At 33.1% G+C, this 22,425-nt stretch overlaps 1 protein-coding gene across 1 annotated transcript; it reads left to right on the forward strand.

Annotated features, from left to right (window-relative positions):
- The first annotated feature begins 87 nt into the window (after positions 1–87).
- Positions 88–3,688, forward strand: LOC134247013 (zinc finger protein 493-like). The gene is given in 2 exon segments (XM_062729364.1): positions 88–2,063; positions 2,111–3,688. Coding segments are annotated over 2 exon segments (3,489 nt in total). The 5' UTR covers positions 88–152.
- The last annotated feature ends 18,737 nt before the right edge of the window (positions 3,689–22,425 follow it).

Genomic DNA, 22,425 nt, shown 5'->3' on the forward strand with positions numbered 1-22,425 from the left:
ATATTCAGAAAATCAATTCTTGGCCATATGACCTCTTGTTTAACAAATACTATGATATTGCCTTTTGATCAACTTTACAGGGGGAAAAGACAACTTTTTCAACCATTATTCGGAATGATGCTGAAAAAAGCATTCCTTTTAACAGTCAATCAATGGAATTAGAAAGACACATCGATACCCATCAATGTAATATCTGCAGGAAAAATTTTAACAAATCCGATACCTTACAGATACACATGAGGAGAGTACATATAGATTTTAAACCTTATAAATGTGGAATGTGCCAGAAAGCTTTTTGTGAAAAAGGAGGTTTGAATAGACACCTTGAGACACATACAGACGATAAACAGAATAAGTGTAATGTTTGTGGGAATGTATTTCACAATACAGGAGACTTGTGCAAACATATAGATATGCATGACTGTGATAAACCTTATAAATGTGATATGTGTGGAATGTCTTTATCAGGAAAATTACAGAGACACATGAAGATTCATACCGACGAGAAACATTTTAAATGTGATATTTGTCAGAGAAGGTTCAGAGAAAAATCAGATTTAAAGGTACATTTAAGAACACATACAGATGAAAACACACGTAATTATAAAACTTATGAGTGTGGTGTGTGTGGTAGGTTTGTAATAGGCCACCTACAGAGACATATGAAGGCACATACCGGTGAAAAATCTTCTAAAAGTGATGTATGTCAGAAATTGTTGAAAGAAAAATCAGCTTCAAATCGACAAATGATCAGACACACAGGTGAAAACCCACATAAAAACCGTGTTTCTGATCAATTTCCTGCTCAAACTTCTGATGTTTCAAAACACCCAATGATACTTAGAGGTGTCAGAAGTTTCAAGTATAATGACACATGCATAAAGTCGGGCACCCTAGGGAAACCAAACAGAAGATTTCTTGGAGAAGCACCAGATAAGAATGACATGCATGGAAATGTAAATCTTAAGTCAAGGTATGAACTGAGACATAAGAAAAAGGACACGGGGGAAAAACCTCATGCATGTGATAAGGGTGAAAAACCATTAGTTGAAAATGAACACCAAATGACACAAGATTGTAAAACACATTCTGACGGCTGTTTGAAACAATCAAAGAGGCGCATGGATAATAACCCTGCTGAATGTGGGAAGGCATTCAACTCATCAGGAGGGTTTAATATACAAATAAAGAAAAAGGCTGGATACAAACCTTGTAAAAGTAATGCTTGTGGTAAGACTCCAACACAATCAAAAAACTCACAAGGAAACATAAGGGTACATAGAGAAACGGAAGATGCATATAAATTGTGTCAATCTGATAGGTGTGGAAAAGCATCCAGTGACTTGGGTTCAGTAAAGACGCTCATTAGAACAAAGAAAGGTGATAACCTTCATCAAAGTAAAGTTTGTGGAGAGCTATTCCAGCAGAGACACAAAGTAGCACATACATATACTGTTGAAAAACCTGAGGAATGTGATGTGTGTGGAAAAACATTTAACCATTCACGTAATTTGCGGAGACACAAGGGAACACATACAGGTCAGACAACTTTAATTTGTGATATTTGTGGGAAAGTATTCTATCGATCGGATTACTTGCAGGCACACATAAGGACACATACTGGTGAAAAACCTTGTAAGTGTGATGTATGTGGAAAGACTTTTATCGACTGCCGTTATTTAAAGCAACACATGTTGATACATACAGGTGGTAAACCTTATAAATGTGATGTATGTGGGAAGACATTCAACCGAAAATTTAGCCTACAGACACATACGAGGACTCACACAGGTGATAAACCATATAAATGTGATGTTTGTGGAAAGGCTTTCAAACAGTCAGGTACCTTACAGAGACACATAAGGACACATACAGGTGATCAACCTTATAAATGTTATGTATGTGGGAAGGCATTCAAACAGTCAGGTACCTTACAGAGACACGTGACGACACATACAGGTGATAAACCTTATAAATGTGATGTTTGTGGAAAGGCTTTCAACCATTCAAGTTATTTAAAGAAACACACGAGGATACATAAAGGTGACAAACCGTACACACAAAAGATATACCTTATAAATGTCATGTTTGCGGAATTGCATTCAAACAGTCAAAAGACTTAAATACATGCCATGTGTGTGGAAAGACATGTAAGAGATCAAGTAACTTACAGACACACATGAGGGTACATATCAGTGAAGGTGACCTGAGTGGGAAGACATTTCAGCAGTCCAGAAATGTTCCGAGACACAGAATAATACATACTGGTGTTAAACCTTATGAATGTGATGTGTGTGGAAAAACATTTACCCATTCAGGTAATTTGCAGAGACACAAGTGGACACATACAGGTCAGACAGCCTTTATATGTGATGTTTGTGGGAAAACATTCTATCGATCGGATTACTTGCAGACACACATGAGGACACATACTGGTGAAAAACCTTTTGAATGCGATGTATGTGGGAAAGCTTTTACCAACTGCCGTTATTTAAAGCAACACATGATGATACATACAGGTGGTAAAGCTTATAAATGTGATGTATGTGGAAAGGCATTCAACCGAAAATTTAACTTACAGTCACACATGAGGATACACACAGGTGAAAAACCATTTAAATGTGATGTTTGTGGAAAAGCTTTCAGCCAGTCAAGTGAATTAAAGGAACACATAAGGACACATACAGGTGAAAAACCTTATATTTGTGATGTTTGTGAAAAGGCATTCAACCGCTCAAGTCACTTACAGAGACACATGAGGATACACACAAAAGATATACCTTATAAATGTCATGTTTGCGGAATTGCATTCAAACAGTCAAAAGACTTAAAGAAACACATGAGGACACACACAGCTAACAAACCGTATACATGCCCTGTGTGTGGAAAGACATGTAAGAGATCAAGTAACTTACAGACACACATGAGGGTACACAGCACTGAAGGTGATCTGAGTGGAAAGACATTTCAGCAGTCCAGACATATTCAGAGACACAGAATAATACATACTGGTGTTAAACCTTATGTATGTGATGTGTGTGGAAAAACATTTAACCATTCAGGTAATTTGCAGAGACATAAGGCGACACATAGAGATACAACAGCCTTTATATGTGATGTTTGTGGGAAAACATTCAATCGATCTGATTACTTGCAGACACACATGAGGACACATACTGGTGAAAAACCTTTTAAATGCGATGTATGTGGGAAGGCTTTTACCGACTGCCGTTATTTAAAGCAACACATGATGATACATACAGGTGGTAAAGCTTATAAATGTGATGTATGTGGAAAGGCATTCAACCGAAAATTTAACTTACAGTTACACATGAGGACACACACAGGTGAAAAACCGTTTAAATGTGATGTTTGTGGAAAGGCGTTCAGCCAGTCAAGTGAATTAAACGAACACATGAGGACACATACAGGTGAAAAACCTTATAAATGTGATGTTTGTGGAAAGGCATTCCACCGATCAAGTCACTTACAGAGACACATGAAGATACACAGGGGTGAAAAACCTTATTAAAGTGAAGTATGCGGAAAGGCATTGAAACAGTCAGGTGGCTTAAAGAAACACACTAGGACACATACAGGTTACAAACCTTATACATGTCCTGTGTGTGGAAAAACATGTAAGAGATCAAGGAATTTACAGACACACATGAGGATTCTCAGTAGGTGAAGGTGATCTGTGTGGAAAGGCATGCGACATTTTGTAACATACAAAATCATATAAAAACACATGCAGTTTATCATGTTGATAAACCTCATAAATGTGAAGCGTGTGGAAAATCTTTTTAGGAAAATGAAAATTGCACACACGGATTCATACATGTACGGGTGATAAACTTCATAAATGTGATTTTTGTGGAAAAGCATATATCTGATTACATGGATTAGGAGACTTACGAAAACAGAAACGCTTAAAGAGTCACATGAAAGAACATGCATTTTAAAAACCTTTTAAATGTGATGTACGTGGAAGGACTTTTACCTGATCAGATAACTTACAGAAACACAAAAGAATTCATTCTGTTCGAAAAATTGATTAATGCGATGTTTGTTGGAAAACCTTCAATCAGGTCGCTTACAGACTGGTGAAAAGCCTTTTAAGAGTAATGTGTATGGGAAGGAATTCTCCAATTTCGGTTATTAAAATTTAACGAAACACATGAGGACACATACAGATGATAATCCCTATAGATGAGCTGTTTGTGAGAAGCGATAAGACAGGTTAGAGACACTTGCAGGCACACACAACTTTAAAAATGTATAGTGTGCGGAACTGCTTTCAAATGATTATATATAACTTAATGAAACACGGGAAGACTCGTACAGATGATGAACATTACACGTGTAGAGTGTGTGTGGAAATGTATTTACCGGTAACATTTTTTCTGACAGAGACAAATTCAGACGCATATATGGGATGAACAAAATAAAAATTAGAATTATAAAAGCATACATTCAACAAATAACTACGAAAATGGAAATGTTTCAATTTCAATACTATGATTTAGGAGAAAAAAAATTGTAATTTTTGAATGAACTTATAATAAATATGTATAGAGTTTTCAGTATGTAGACAAAGATAGATTCTTTCAAAGATAGATGTATCTGTAAGCATATAGCCATATTTTATATCAATGTCGAAATGTTTTAAAAACTGTTAAGTGCACTGACAAACAGCATTCAATATTATTGTGATATTTTAAAGTATGGTGGTAAATATGCATGAGCAACTTTAAAGTACACAAGCAAACAACGTTTCGCATTGAAAAAACATAAAATGATGCCCAAAATCATACTAGTAATTTGAATTTTTGTCTCAGACATTTTGAAATTGTAACATTGTTATGCAAATATAAGCTCACCTGAGCCGGAGGCTCAAGTGAGCTTTTCTGATCTCATTTTGTCTGGCGTCTGCCTGTCCGTCTGTCTCTTAACTTTTCACATTTTCGACTTCTTCAAGACCCACGGGACCATTTTCAACCAAACTTGCCACAAAGTGTCCTTGGGTGAAGGGGATTCAAATTTGTTAAATTGAAGGGCAACACCCTTTGCCAAGGGGAGATAAGTGAAAGTAAGTGGAAAATAAATGGATTTTTTAAAACTTTCCTCAAGAACCATTGGTCCAGAAAAGATGAAACTTATAAGGAAACATCCTCAGGAAGAGTACATTCAGGTTTGTTCAAATCATGACCCCTGGGGATAGGTGGAGCGGCACAACAATGGCCAAGGGAATTATTTCAAGGACAACAAAGCCATGATTCATATTTAGTTGGGATGGGGGGAGGGGGGTGTGAGCAATAATATAACTTAAAGTTTAAAGAGCAATAAAACCACAGGAATTTAAAGAAATATGCAAGTATCCTTAGTTTGTGTAGATTCAAGATTGTTTAAATCACCAACTTTAAGAATGGTTGGGACCACTTTTGGTTTAAACTTTCCAATAATAAACATTTCTACTTTCTTCCTAGCCACATTGCTCAGGTGAGCGATGTGGCCCATAGGCCTCTTGTTTTAAATTAATTTCCGACCAAGTGAATCAGAATCATATTATTTAAAGTTGTCTTTGTTTGTGCAGATCTTTTATGGGTAAATATAATCTTACAGTCATATGAATTATGTAGTTTGATGTTCTATTTTTGAGCATTTACAAATAAAGCTGTAGAAGAGAGCTATCAATTTATTGTTTGCTTAGCTGATCTGTTATTTAGTGAAGTTCTTTACATTAGTCAGTTCGTCTGTCTGCCCGTCCTTCCTTTTTTTCTGTAGATTTTCACTTCTACACTGTAATATAGCCCAATTCTAGCATAAAATATGAAGATAACAAACAGTTTTCAAGCTCAATATCAATTTAAGCAATACAATCCGAGAACAAACAACATCAGAGTTTGGATCAGGCGCCATGGAAGAGGTAGCATCCCCTGCATAATGACAATGAAAAGGACATCAGTTCAGGTAGTCTCTATGAAGAAAAATACATTGAATCCTGATTAAAACTTCAGGCTTTTATAAGGGCTTGAGGAGTCTATATTACAGAAAATGATTAAAGCGATCAAATATAACCCTTATTTCTTTAAAGAGGCATTACAGCTCGATTTCCACATTTATGGAGAGTGTTTATTCAATCACTAATTTATTAAATGGTGAAATGATATCGATGCTGAAAATTTGAAGCATGTAAGTTCATTAATGATCTCTACACCTGGTATTGAAGATCAGCCAGAAGTACCTTTGTTGTTTTTATAGGACCGTCAAAAACTATTACAAACAACAATTTTTTTACGGTTAAACCAGATTTATTTACTTTTAAAACTTATAATTTTCGGAAAGGTCATACCTTCAACTTTGCGAGAAAATTAAAGAAAGTTACGGTAAAATTTTTTGTTTCATTATTTTTGCGTAAAATGAGCTGTAGTGTCTCTTTAATAATTTGAGTTAAATGAGCTTTTCTGAACAGATTTTATCTGTTTATTTGTGCCTATAGGTTTGTCTGTGTGCATGTAATTCAAATTTGTTCCACTGAAGAGTCACGCCCTGTTGTTGAGGGGGATGATAATAAAAATCTGCTTGATTAAATCTGAGTAAATCCGTGAAAAATATCAGATCATCTTTTGATGACGTGTAATGTTAATATCCCCGTATAAAAGTCTAATTGAGTCCTATTTAGTTGATTTAAGGAATGACTGTCAAGTTCGGAGGGTATGTCAGGCCATCAACAATAGTGGGAAACATGGGATAATTTGCATAACGGGCGAAGCAGGTACAATATTAATTATTTGCAAATCATATAGTAAATATATACAAGCACATAAATTAAAATATGATTTCACAATCATCTCAAGGACAAAACCTCTTTAACAGAATAAAAATAAAATACAAAATAATGCTTCCATGATAGGACTGGGGAAAAGAGATTGTCAAGAGGAAGCAGGGGGATCGATAGGAGGTGGAGGGATAGGGAGGCAATGAAAAAGATGGCTGATTGAAAGGGCATAGGAGAGATGAAAAGAAATGGGATAAGAACAACATGGGTGGGAAGAATGGCCATGATTGAGTGGGATGGGATGCAGGAGAGGAAAAAAAGGATAAAATAGGTGTGGATGGGGGATTGTGGAAGGGGAGGTGGAAAGGGAGGAGAGATGGAGAGGAATGGGAAGGGCAACCACTGTAAGAGACGTGAGTTGGGCAGGGAGGGAGGAGGACAGATTTGGGATGTTATAGTAATAAGAGGGAGATGAGGAATGGAGAGTGAAAGATGGAAATGGAAGAGATAGAAATTGGCAAAAAAGGGTCAAAATGGAAATAAGGGGAGTAAATGAGATAAATAAAAGGGGATATGTTGACGGTATGTTGACGGTAAGGGTTAGGAGGGATGTATAGAAGAGGATGACAAATTGTTGAAATTTAGTGAACATTCCTAAAAACATGATTGAGAACAGAGAATCCGATTGTATAGAAAATCGCAGAAAATCTTGAGAGAATTCGAAATAATGTATTGGTAAAAAATCTAATTAAAATTGGACATGGAATTTGCAGGAAAATAAAACATTTATTTATATTGGTGAAAAGTCTGATGTCTTGGAAAATGTTAGGGAGTCATTGGTATAAAAACTATCTGCAAGATTTCTCCAGGTCTGGACCTCGTCTTTTTTTTTTTTTTTTTTTTTTGTTAAAGAAACCTTTATCTAAGTCTCACTAGGTGTACCAACTTGGTACCATTAAATCTTTAACGAAAGACTTAGTACATATATAGAGTCGGCATTCAACTGGAGTGAGTTTCTTTGTAAGGGAGTCCCAATTTCACTTTTAGTTGCTTTCTTATACAATAAATTTTATAACTCAAAACCCCTCTCCCTTAAGATCCCCGCACCCTATGAAAGTCAAAGGATGACCCCTAGAACGAGATGTGTGGAAGTTTTACAGGCGTCTGTATTTACGAATCAATTGACTGAATAATATTCATTCAACACATATTTATACAATACAACACGTAATATATACCCATTCTATATAGCATTTAAACTTATGAAAAGGTTCAAAGATCAATTTCTTCCATAATTTTACAGCAGTTTTTAATACCATGCAATGCGTAAATGTCAACTGTCTACCTCGTATAATATATAAAAAATTATTTATGATCTACAATGTATTAACTATATCATGATTATTTTGCCTTGCAGATTATCTTTAAGTTGAAAAGTTGAAGAGTTTGAAGTAAAGTATAATCAATTTTTATTTTCTAGTTCATTTATTGGAATGATTGGTTGATTCAACTTGATTGCAATTGTAGTCAAAATCTTTTCAAAGACCTTACAACCAAATTAAAGAAAACTTTTAACTCTAAAGCATCTTTTTAAAATTCAAATAAATAATTTTCATTTCCTCAGAAAAAAATACAACAACAAAAAAAAAATAATAAACATATAAAACAATTAAAAGCTAATATCGATCTTTCAATACTGAAACCAGAACTAGGGATTTTTTTTAGACCTATAAAACAAAATTTTTATTTTCAGTGAACAGTATTATAAACATTACGTAAATATTGCTTAAAATTACATAAATTCTGAGACAAAAAATCAAAGTAATATATACTTTTTAGATGTTATAAAATGTAAGAATTGTATATAATCAGCACATGATAAGGGTAAGCATTTTTTAGGTCACCTGAGTACTGAGTATTGCTGTTCGTTTTCGTTCGTCGTCGTGCTTTTGTGCGTTTACATTTAAGCATTTTCAGCTTCTTCTCTACAACCACTCAGCCAATTTTGCATTAAGCATGTGTGGTAGGATTGGATTTTACATAGTAAGTAAATAACGATAATTCTTATCGGTTACAATCGTTTGTTTTACATTCGGAAACTTTTAGCTTTATTCAGTGATTTGGGTAACGTCCTTGTCTGGGTTATACATAGAATGTAGATTTTGATTGGATAAGAGAGATACACCTTTAGACCACGGTTTATTTAAAGTCCAGTATTTCACGTTTAGATCAGTTGGTCTGGAACCTTCTCAAAGGTTTGTACCAGCACACTTTTTGATAAGATGGGTGGATCCCGGTCTCCATCTTTGTTTCGTTCAATATGATTATAATTGTCTCGTTCATTCGTTCATCATTATCCTTTTTTGTTTTCCTTATTGTTACGTCCATTTTTCAGTTCCTTATTTCTATTTTTGGTAAACCGGTTAGGTTAGGCAGAGTAGATTTTTCGTGCAGGGGTGGGTAACTTTCATTCGGACTTAGCGTTGGGTAGGACGGGCTCTGGACATTGAACATTTGTTAGGTAGGCACTACCGAATTTGAGCTGCCTCACTAATTTAACGCGTCTGGATTTGTCTTGGAATTCATTAACAGTTTTAAAAAACTTTTCAATTACTGGAAATAGGAATCAGATTTGTTGACTTCTCTCATAACGCTATCAGTTATATTGAGACGGGAGTTGTAGCATTCATGGCTTTCCATTTTTTGAATTTGAGTGGAAACTTTCTTTTATCTGTCGACATCACAGACATTATTTTTGAAAGGCCATTTTGTGAATTGCGTTTATCAAATAATAGTCTGAGTATGGGTACAAATAAATTTAAATGGAATATGAACCTGGGAGAAACTTATGGCCCAGGTCAGGTAGATTTCTCAAAAAATCAATTCGAAGAAATCCCAGATGTAAAAAAAATTGGGATTTTCGAATCTCTTTGCCTTGGGAAAACTTTATGACTTTGGGTTTGATTTTAGATTAAACCCTCTGATATGCGATTGTAGAATGGCAAAACCTGTTATGCATTTCAAGTCATTTATTGAGATTATGAAAAGAGACTACTTCAACATAACCTGTGAGACACCAGATACATTCCGAGGAATAACGATACCAAGTGTTATAGAGAATGGACAAATACCAGACTTGACTTGTAATCATACTTCAGAGCCTGTATGTCACCCCGGATGTTCATGTATTGAAAAACCAAGAATAAAGAGTTTAGCAAAGCAAGAAATGATATTGACACTTCAAATAAATTGTACAGGAGCTGGACTAAAACGTCTTCCTAATATCCTTCCTAAGAGTGAAGAAATTGAATTCTATATGAAAGGCAATCCAATTCAGAAAATAACAGAGAGACATTATCTTGAACTTGTGCCTATTCTTGATTTAGCATTCATACCTAGTTTTGAAATGGAAGCCTTGAAAAACCTTATTCATCTGCGTGTGTTCTCTATTCCTAGATCCCAACAACTGCATGGACTTCCTCGGGAATTTTCATTTTTAGATCCATGTGTATTTCTTCAGCGGGGAAATTTCGTTATAAATTGCACCTGCTCACATCTATGGATGTATGACTGGATTCGTACAAAACAAGCCGAAAACTGTACGTCATATTCCTTTTATTGTTTAAAGGAAGGTATTGAAAATCGAATGACAACTTATCTTTCTCATCTTGACTGCAGAAAACATGGCCAAGAAAGTAAATACCTTCTTTTATCGGTTTCTTTAGCATTTGTTATCGCATTTATCCTCATAATTTTTGTTCACTTTTTTAAGTTTGAATTGAGGGTCATTCTAAGATCCAGACGAATATTGAGGACGTCTCAGAAAACGCCCGACGAAGATTGTGTGGTTTACATTTCATATGACGAAAAAATCGAAGATTTAAACTTGTGGCTCATAACGAGACTTGAACCGTTCTTAACAGGAAATGAATTAAGTGCATTCATCCCGTCACGTGACTTACTTCCGGATTGTGTTAGATCGGAAGAGACGGCATGGCAGATATCAGTCTCTAGGTACTATCTTGTACTCCTGTCTGACAACTACTTCAATGAAGACTCTTTACAGACACAGAATGATTGGAAGTGTATCTGGAACAATTACTTGTCTGACCCCAGAAAGGAATTAGTGGTCATAAACTACGATCTGATAAATGCAACAGATGTTCGTTGTAAGACCTTAAGGGCAATCATGCGTTTTGGCAATGTATTGGATTTCGCTTCAGGAGAAAAGACAATTTTTTCCAAGATATTGGAAAAGTTTCTCAATTGATGATTGCCAGATATTTTAGTTTCAATTGTTTTCTAGGTTATAAAACGTATTTTAAAAAAATTTGCTATCCTGAAACCCTGAACTTGAATGAATTATTGGTTTTTTAGATGGTAGATCAAAAAGAAGTTAGTTTTAACGCAGTTGTGCGGAAAAAATAAACACAATTAAGAGAAATTTTAAAGAATGTCTTTCATTCGAAACAAGGAACAAGTTGAAGTTGTAATTAGTATTTTTCCTATTCCCTTCTCCTATTTACAAACGACTTTAGACTTTTTACATTGATTTTTCTCTTTTATATTATTTTCTTGTTACTTGTTCGCAACCCCACTGAAATGATACAATGCTTTCCTTTAGAGTCGAGAATGGCAGGTCAGGGCTGGTGTTGAAATCCATGATTACTCCATAACCTATTATAATATTAACCAAAAATCATACGCGATATTGTTTTTAATTCGCAGGTTGTCAAATAAATTTAAGAAAAGGTCGGCTCACTAAACTTTTTTTATTCATAAACTTTTTAATTTCTAGAGTGTACAATCGAGCATCGAAGTGTGTACATGTACTTCATGTACTAGTTTTTTTTTTTTTTTTTTTTTTTTTTTTTTTTTTGGGGGGGGGGGGGGGGTTATCAGTTTTCGCTGCATTTGATTTCCTGATTTTTGCATCGCATTTCCCACAATTAAACAAAGTTAACAGAATATAATTGGTGACAGTTACACAAGTAATTTATAAAACGAAAGTCAAGCAATAAAATGTTAAAGTTTGTAAAATCAAGTCAAGTCACATAAAACAAAGACAGGTTGAAACGCTCACACATGGACATACATACAAACGTTTTGGTAACTCGGAATAGTCCAGAATAAAACTATATTTTCTTGATGACGGAATGTCCAGTACATCTAAAATAAATGTTCACGTTCGGGATAGTTCATGGCAGTTTCATCACACATACGCAATTATCATACATGTCGAACGCTCTTTGAGGTTGAGGATTGACACTAATTCCTTAGATAAATATTGAGTGACAAATTCCTTTTTACGGTCTTAACTTGATAGGAACATAATTTTAGCATATGTTAAAAATAAGCGTTAGAAATAATTCTTTTCATAAAATTCAATTCTGTTACATTTCAAATGAATTTGTAAAATTAACTTGATGACAATTGTCTAGCTGCAGATCTGTAGCTCGCTAGCTGTTCTAAAAAAATTCAGATGAATCACCAGAGAGCTAGAGTGCCATCCATATTATGTCAAGTTCAGGCTCAGAAGGACTATTAAAAATGGCTGTAAGGAATGTTTAACTGTAGAAAATTTTAAGGAATGTGTAAGAGACACACGGTAAATAATATTTTTAGATTCAAGCTGTTGAAAAACACGCATATATTGAATATAGCTTTAGTGCAATTTTTTTCTAATATTTTCTAGTATTTTATTCTTCGTATTTCTCAATTTATCATGTTCAAATAACGTGTATTTATTTTTATTTAAGGGCACATTAAACCTTATTTTTCAGCCAGTCTGACAGTGTCCATCTGTCACGAGAACTTTAAACTTGATATTAACTATTGAATGCGTTGAAATAGGACCTTCATATTTCACATGTGCATTATTTGTGACATGTGATTTTCAAATATACTTTGATTTTTAACCCCGTGACTTTGATCTTTGAGCTTGACCTACTTAAAAAATAACATTTCTTTAAATTGACCATAACATTGAAAGCTTTCATTTTATAAACATGTACATGTAATACCTGTGTCAACGCCTTTGAAAATTCATTATGATTTTTGAACCTTTGACCTTGAAGTTTTACCCACTTTTCAAAAACATTAACCATAGTCATACCTTTTGAGAGAAAAGAGATCGACTAGGGCTCTTATTTTACCACTGTGTATTACCTGTAACAACATTTTTTTAAAAAACCGATACGCTGATTTTGACAACGTGACCTTGAGGCTTGACTTACTTTTCAAAATTTTAATCTTGATCATAACTTTTTAATGAGAAGAGATAGGGTTTTCGTATTACACAAAAATCAAATGTATGTAACCTGTGATAAAATCATTTCAAAAACTAGCATATAATGAACTTTGACCTTGAAGTTTAACCGACTTTAAACATTGCTTAAAACTGACCATGACTTTTGATAAAGAAAGGATAACGCTTTTTCATACCTAGATTTACACATGTATACATGTATTAGCTGTGACAAGGCCTATCGAAAAAAGTATAGCTTAAGAATTCGTCAATACGGTAGCACACAAATGGCTTTGCTTATCACCAGCGTGTGTCATGGTGTGACGTTAGGTCATTTTAACAAGATCAAGGTCGCAAACATTCCTTTACCATCTTTTTAAATTGTAAAACATACATAAATAAGATGGCATCTACCCTTAAAAGATTGCTTTAACATTAGAACGTGGCATGACCTTGACCCATGGTCATTTCTCCCTGTCCGCAGCTCCGACGGAAGACCTACTCGTTGCTTTGCAACGAGCTCAGCTCTAGTTATTTTTTTTTCTTAACGATTTTGTACGCACGATTTCTCGAAAACACTCGATCGATTTGCGTGAAACTTTCAGGTCTCAGTGGACTTCAATTCTTATTTTAAAGCGGTTAGCTTCGTTGGCCGCTTTATGGCATGTGTCCGATTTTTATCGACACCGGAAACTTCCATAAGGCGCTACCTATCGACAACGGAAACTTCAACAAAGCATCTACCTACATGTAATACCTATGATTTGTTTCTAACACATTTAACATATGTTAGATAAAATCAAGACTATCAAAACAACATAATCTTTCGGCTTCTGATTTTGTTTGTCAATGAAATAGATTTATAATTGTATTAAAAAAGTTTATGTATATAAATATATATGCTCCTATAGCATGCATGTATAGGAGCATTTGGTATCCAGATTAAATTTCCGTGACATCAGCTGATGGCGATCAGGCCCTGTGACGAAATTCGAAGTCAGCATGAAGTTTAGCTGATAACATTATAAACGCGTTAGATTTAAACTTTACGAAGAAATGTATAGCGAGAAATATCATATTTGAACCCAATGCTTCACGTAAACCAGTAGGCATTTTCGATTTATGTGTTAAATTGAAGCCTGAATCGAACAGGGGGTCAAAATGGCGTTGAACACTTTGTGTATTATTATACAGAAGGGATAGAATGATGCGATATTTGGCTAATTTAGAGACTACTGATAAAAATGCAGGTGCCTGTGATTAATTTTAAGGCACCCCTCATGAACAATAAATATTTGACCGAATTATGCTACTAGGCACAGGGGGGACGAGTTAATTACTGGCTAAAGGGGTTGAAGGTTATTACCGACTGCAAAACATCGGAGAATCTCTCGATCGAGTTTCATTTTCCAAAATATTAAGGCATCCCTTTGATTAACTTCAGTAATACTAGTACACGAAGAAAGCCTTTATATAAAAAAAAATACTGAATACATCTGTAAGTTGTACAGTTATGGATTACTTCCATAATGAAACGTTTGTTTTTTTTCTCCTTTTTTTGTCAATTGAAATTATTTAAAAGATGATAAAAGTTTTGTTTCCAGGGATAAATTATGTACTCAGTCTAATTATAACAAACGATTTTAAACGATCACATTTTTATTTAAAAAGAAAAAACAATGGGAGCCTGAAAATACTAAAATTAATTTTAAAAAATTGGAGAAAAAAATTTAATCGGCATTCGATCCTTTTCTTAAAAGCAGCCGATATAAAATATGCACAGAAAAAAGAGGCATGAAAAATCTTGACGATAAGCACAAATTGAAAATTATATCTAATGAATGATTATTTTTGAAAGTTTGCTAAATTCCTATGCAAGGTATAAGTTGTAAAAATATTTTTAAATTTGAATTTGTCCAATTTGTTAATTATCATTTTTTAAAACTTTATTATTTTGTTTACTTGTCTTTCTTCCTGTGAGAGAAATAGTTCATAATATATGTACTCAGTATCTGTATCAAAATACAGAATGAACAGTGATCGGTCTCAAAAGAAAAACGGATCCTTCAAAGTTCCGGTGCCTACGAGAAGTAAGCATCCCCAATGACAGGTCACACCTGCTGACCCGCAGTGAGCCTACGAAACTGAAGCTCTCTGAAATTAATTTATTCCCTGCTCGTCCATCCGTATTTTTCAGACTAGCCAGCTAAAGATCTATGAACAGTACTCCAAATCAATTAATCTAAAGAATTTGAATTATCATTTTATTTTCTTTTTGAGTTGTTTGCTATAGTAGCCTTTACAGTTACCTAATTTCAGAATCAATAGTGCATGAAAGCCAATTAAATTTGCAACATCAACATAATTTTTTTTTCGTTCTGAGCACTTTTGGACGCCACCAATGGTGACAATTAGGGAGATTTTTTTTAAATTGAACTTCCAGTCCTTCAAACTGAAAATCTCAGGTTGATATTTTGAAACAAACATTTGTGACATCAGTCTAGGATGTTATTGGTTATACCATTTAGTTAAGTACTACAAAATTCAGTGTGTCTGCTTCTTTGCTGATGACATTGGACAAAGATATGCATACCTACTTGAGTATCATCATTCAATGCATTTTTTGTTATTGTACACTGTACATATTCGATGAAAGCATGCTAACCGCTTTTCAGTACTTTGATTTTATTTTACCATGTAATTCTACATAAGAAAATAAAAAGTTATGCGAAATTAGACTTTCAAAACATGAACTTTATATGGGTTTCACTAGATTATAAACTCAGAGGGCTAAAAATAATAATGGATTTCTGTAAAATCACGTTTTATTTGAATAATTTTTTTCCGACGCATGTTCCATACTTTTTAATCATCACAAAAATTTAAATTCAGATGACAGTCCGATAGTTTATTCAACAAAAAGCATATGAGCCATGTATATGATTTTTTTAATATACCGCGATACAATGAAAACCGCGATGTAATGAGAAGCGAGTATACATATGCATTTAACAAAGGAATTTTCAAGTATTTTTTTTAATAATGTTTTTTTTTTTTTTTTTAATTTATGTTTTAAAAATAAAATTACATATTCTTGCAAACAATTTCTAACAGAACCTTTAATTTTTTGTTAAGATTTTCAATCATTTAAACCTTTTTTCGTCTTCCATGTAGTTTTAGCTTCTGTAAAGCAGGCTCCAGTAGGCCTAGATGTTCTGTACAGGTTATATTCATATCGGGATCGACATTTCGGGTTGTTTATATGCACCAAAAATGCCGCGAATCGGACGACTTGCCCTAGACATAGATCATGATTGACTCAACTCCAGTGCATCTAGCAGGTAACTTTTCCATGTAATAATAATCTTATTTTCCTTGAACAAACATGTTCCTGAAATCAACATATGAAAACAATTATAAGTATTGTTAAGAAGGATGGTGAAAATGTTTACCTCGAACACGTGTAGTCTAACGAGTTACCCGCCTTTGCCCAGTGCCTTGACCATAATAAATCGTGACAATAACTGAATAAGGTATGTCACTCGTGAAATTTTTTAAATCAAGGATTTTTTTTTGGAAGTATATATCGGATAAGTAATCATACAGTGTAACTCAAAATCGCAGAGAAAATAGGGAGTCAGTGCTGATGTACGGTACATTTTTACAGGGCTCTCACACCGGGTAATACTAAAATACGCCTGCCGACGCCTGCCAGGGGAAAATACGCCTGCCGAGGAAATCTATACGCCTGCCGTTTTATTTTTTGACTAAAGTTAAATTTTATTATATATATTATTTTAATAGACTATTTACTTAATGTTTTACCAAACAAAAATAATTTAAAAAGCACATTTGTGGTGTTTTATTCGTTTTATAATCTGCATGCGTCGTAGAGCACGCCTGCCGAGAAAATCTACACGCCCGCGGTGTTGTTTCTTTTATTGTGTACTATTTACAACTATATTACTTTAGATAAGTATTTATTTGTCATTTAATTACAAACAGATCAAAAATGAAAGAAATTTTTGATTTAATAAAAATTTACACACGAGTTTGGAAGTAATATAAAAGGAGATAACTCATACTTCGCAATACTTTATATGCCTTATACCAGCATTTTCTGTTCGTCTAATAAGACTAACTTTTATAAACAATGTAGGTGATGTATGTAAGACAAATAAATTATAAAATAAATAGATATATTTAATTTATTTTGAAATTTACCTAGGTATGTCCAAGAGCACACCTTCCAAAAAAAAAAAAAACCGCATGCCTGCAATGTTTACCTTTATAGATTATAGAATAGAATAGAATAGAATTTATTACCAATCAGGGCCCATTAGGCATAAACATATAACATATATAATTACATATAAACATAATATTAAAGTAATAGAATACAACATGTGGTGAAGAGCAATTCTTCTATTAAGTATATATGTATATACTGATATATATGTTGGTGGCAATTTAAGTTTCATATACAGACATACATGATGGTTTGTTGTACAAAAAAAAAAAGTGTGCATAAGTATTATTCATGATATACATATATATATGTAAATATGTACATATCAAAATGCATAAAACTATGTTTGAAACATCAACAGGAGGCAGCAAGAGTCGGTGCTAAAGGATATACAGAATTCCACTTCTGCCTCATGTAGAATAAACAGACATAAAATTTATGGAGATAAACATATATTATATAAATAAATTATACATTGACACATGTGTTAATTAAACTAAACTACAATGGACAGCAAGAGTCAGTGCTGAAGGATAGTATATTGTTATTATACATGTATTAAAGTTATCCACTTCTGTCCAATGTAGAGTATATAATACAACACAAATATCAACAACACCTTTACATAGTGTAGCATAATTATCCAATCAAGGTACTTCAAATGATTTTGAATTTGTCGAACTATACATGACTTATGAATTCACACAATTTGAACAGCACATCAACATCTTCACAGTTCATTAACCATAAAAATTGGTTATTTTTTGACAAGCTATTAAAAAGATGACACCTCATAGATATCATGGATAGTAAATTTATTCTTAATTGACTATGGCATGGACAACTTAAAAGAAAATGTACTTCATCTTCTATCTCTTCTATTTTACAATTGGGGCATATTCTCTCTTCTCTTGGAATACCGTAATGTCTACCTTTTTCAATCATCAGATTGTGAGAAGATATTCTAAATTTTGTTAGAATCTTTCTTTTTTCAAACTTTCTTAAAATTAATAAATAAGGTTCTAGCCCAAAGTTCTGTTTAATTGTGCAATAGGTGTCCAATTTCCCACAATTACTTAATTCTTCCTTCTTTTGATACCATTTTTCAAGAAAATATGAATTTAGAATGCATTTACAATGATATTTAAATGTTGATGTAGATGATTTCAGATGAGGTGTTAACTGAGGAAGAAGTTGTTTAAACATATCAATAGAACCAAACCATGATAAATTGTTTTTATTGAAATTGGATACCGAGGTAGTATACGCAGCTTTTAATAGAGGATATGTGTCATCCAAATTCTCTAACCTATGCCAGTATTTCAATATATTCTGAACAATACTGAAACTCATAGGGTGTCTACCTAGTTCTGAAAGGACTGCAAATTTTGTACTTTTGTTATTTACACCTAATAAAAATCTACAAAACTTGTAATGTAATTTCTCACAAAGTGACTTAGAAAATAATTCATCCAGTGCAATGGGTCCATTTCTAAATCGTGATGTAGTAGTGTTAAAGGCCCCCCAAATTTCACTACCGTAAAGTAATATGGGTTTTATTGTATGATCATATACATGTAAAGCTGTGTTTATTTTAGGGTTCAATGATAGGAAATTTTTTTGTAATTTAAAAAATGCCTTTGAAGCTTTTTTGTAAAGTTCATCCTGAGCAAGTGTAAAACTTCCAGATGCAGTGAAATGTATGCCCAAGTATTTATAAGAAGTAACACATTCAAGAGGTTCTTTGTTTAGTGTGAAGTTTTCTTTCAAGTGTCTACCTGCTTTATTAAAGATTAATACTTTGGTTTTTGAAACATTTACATCAAGGCACCAGTCAGTACAGAACTTATCAAGACAATTAAGTTTTTGTTGAAGTCCTTTTGATGACTTGGACAATAAAACTATATCATCTGCATACATTAGACAATGAAGTAATTTATCGTGTAACTGAATATTATCATCAGTTATATTATTGAAGTATTCTGGAAGATTATTGATAAAAATTTTGAATAAATTTGGACTTAAATTGTCTCCCTGTTTAACTCCTAACTTAATAGGGAAAGTCTCAGTGACTTGATTGTTTAACTTAATGCATGATCTACTACAATTGTACATACTCTTAATTACATTGTAAAATTTAGATCCAACACCAATTTCTAGCAGTTTAATTTTGATGCCTTCATGTATTACTGTGTCAAATGCTTTTCTAAAGTCAATGAAACATGCATAGAGTCGTCCTTCTTTCTGAGAGCAATATGTTTTATATAAAGTTCTTAAAATAAACAGTGATCAGATGTTCTTGCCTTTTTACAGAAACCAATTTGACAATCATTAATAATTTTGTTTTTTTCTAGATATTTATCAAGTCTTTTATTCAAAATACTGTTAAATAATTTACCAATTGCACTAGTGATGGTAATGCCACGATAATTGTTTGGATTATTGATATCCCCTGACTTATGCAGAACAGTAATGTATCCCTCAGCCCATGATTTGGGATAAAGTCCATGTGATAAGCAAGCATTGAAAATATTTCTTAAAGATGGTAGTAGAGCATTGTGACCGTATTTAATCATATGATTGGAAATGTTGTCTAGTCCAGGAGATTTATCATATTTAATACAAGAAATTGCCTCTGATATTTCCGAAGAACTTATTGTATAGTCTAATTCGTTAAAACATTGTTTATTTTCCATTTGAGAAATTTTCGTTTTCAATTCATTTAGCCTGTCAAAATATGACTCTCTCACTTCATTTAATTTTGTAAAATGATCCAGCCATCTATCAGGATGAATAGTTGTATCTACTGCATTATTTTTGTCAAGAAGATGGTTCACAAGGTTCCAGTAAAGTTTGGGATTATCCTCATTTAAAGCATCAAGCCTTGCAATGAGGGACTGCTGATATTGTATTCGTTTGTGTTTACATAATTTCGCATACTGTTTTCTGAGTTTAAAAAATCTGCCTCTAATAATTGGATCTTTTGGGAATTGAGACATAACTCTAGCGATATTAATTAATCTATTTTTTGTGTGTTTTAGATCTCCATCAAACCACTTCTTATTTTTATTTCTTTGTGCTGCTTTAGTTTTATTTTTTTCTGCTTTAGTTTTATTTCTTTTTAAGGATCTAGTGGCAGCATTAATAATAATAGTCTGGAGTTTGTCTACAGCAGTATTTACAGAGGATAATGAGTTCTGAACCTCCAAATTTGCCAAATCAGACAGTTCTTTCTGTATGTCTACAGAGGTTAAAGCTTCTTGAAATTTAAATGCTGAGTCTTCTGACCATATAAAACGTGGATTTATAAATTGCATCTTACACATATCTTGATTATTATCTACTAGATTTGTAAAATTGGCAGACATTTCCCAATGTAATAAGCAGTGACAGTCAGATAGTGTAGGATCAAAATCATTTACTCTGAAGTACAAAATCTGATCCAAAATGCTTTCAGAGATGATAACATAGTCAACCACACTAGAACCATTAGGGGTATAACAAGTAGGTTTTCCAAAAATATCTCCAAATGTTCTACCATTCACTATTCTCATATATCGATACACATAGAGTAATATTTGATAAATACTGAACATGGAAAAATTGGATTATGTTTTATTCCTTTGAAAATCTACACCAGGGTATATAGTAATATCAAATTTAAAAGAGATAACCTTCAATTGGTCATGATTAAACGAGAGGAACTGAAATATTCATTCCATATTTACCACATAGATCTACATGCACCAACGTATGTGGGAAAAAATAATAGCAATCTGCATTTCACCTCGCAAACACAATGAATATATTCGATTTTTATTAAATATCATGCATATTAGACCTAATATTCTCACACATCACAATTTTACAAAAAAGTTCTCTCTTAAAGCTTGGTTCAAATTAGTCTAAACATATAGTTATGAGATGTTAATGTGACTTAATTTGTAAATACGTGTAGAATTTTTTTTCATGCTTCTAGTTTTCGTTCCTGCATCTAGTTCTCCCAAGCCCCCCCCCCCCCCCCCCCCCCAAAAAAAAGTCGAAACATAACCAAAAAAAAATTCGGAAAATTTTTATAAAGATATATACATATACGTATATGTATATTGATTCACGATATGTACAGATTGTGTAACCATTATAACAATTTCTACAATACCAATCGGAAGAAAAGAAGAAGAAAAAGAAAAAAAATATTTGCGAATCTGGGGTGTATCATAGTTTGTGTGATACATTGTATAAGTGTACGTCAATTAGTTATTATATTTTTTTTCATTGCATCTATATATTAATTATCTTTTCCGTTACTGGATTTAATACATACTCAGTCATGTATTAAAATGCAACATTCGAATGCAAATCGGCAATCTTTTTAATAGCTTGATAGCATTTGTATTAAATTCGGAATTTTCTCCATCGATGCATAATTTCTTAAAATTCATTTATTTAATAACCAGATATACATGTAGTAAAATTGACTAATTCTGATTTTATGGTTCATGATATCCCACCATGGAGTGTGTATAGCGCACGTGCAGATCTTCTCAGTTTGTCATGTACCTAATTATGTAATACCACATAATGTTACGCACTGGTCAGGTACACAGGAAGATCGATTGAGATTTGAAGTTTGTGTATACACAGTTAACATAAATTCAACATTCATATCATTGTAGACAATTTTGATAAAACAATAACTTATAGCGGGAATATTTAGAACTTTCGGGGGATTAATTTTCTCTAATTGAAATAAATAATTTAAAATAAAATCGATTCCGAGTTCTTTGCATAGACGAAACTTTGAAACGTTAAGATGAAAAATAATGTGTTTATATTTTGAAAATTAGTAACTTTTTAGAAGTTTTGTTTATTTCCATGACAGACCAGATCGCTTATACATGTTACATACATGGTAGAAACACATCATGCTTTCAGTAAAATTTACTGTACAAACTGTGCTTTGACGTTAAAAAATTATATCAGAAAAAAAAAAATAAAATCCCATACCGAATCATTTGGTGTGGGTTTCAAGTTTTATTATTATTTTTTTTTAAGAAAAGTGTAGAAAATCAACATGATCAAGTGTCTGTGTTATTTTTTTCTTCAGAATTTGATTTACCGTATCTTCGGTAGTTCCTTTTCTCTACATGA

Source organism: Saccostrea cucullata, unplaced genomic scaffold, assembly GCF_032062105.1.
Source record: "Saccostrea cucullata isolate Sc308-1 unplaced genomic scaffold, CSIRO_AGI_Scuc_v1 ctg3777, whole genome shotgun sequence".
Lineage (NCBI taxonomy): Eukaryota > Metazoa > Mollusca > Bivalvia > Ostreida > Ostreidae > Saccostrea > Saccostrea cuccullata.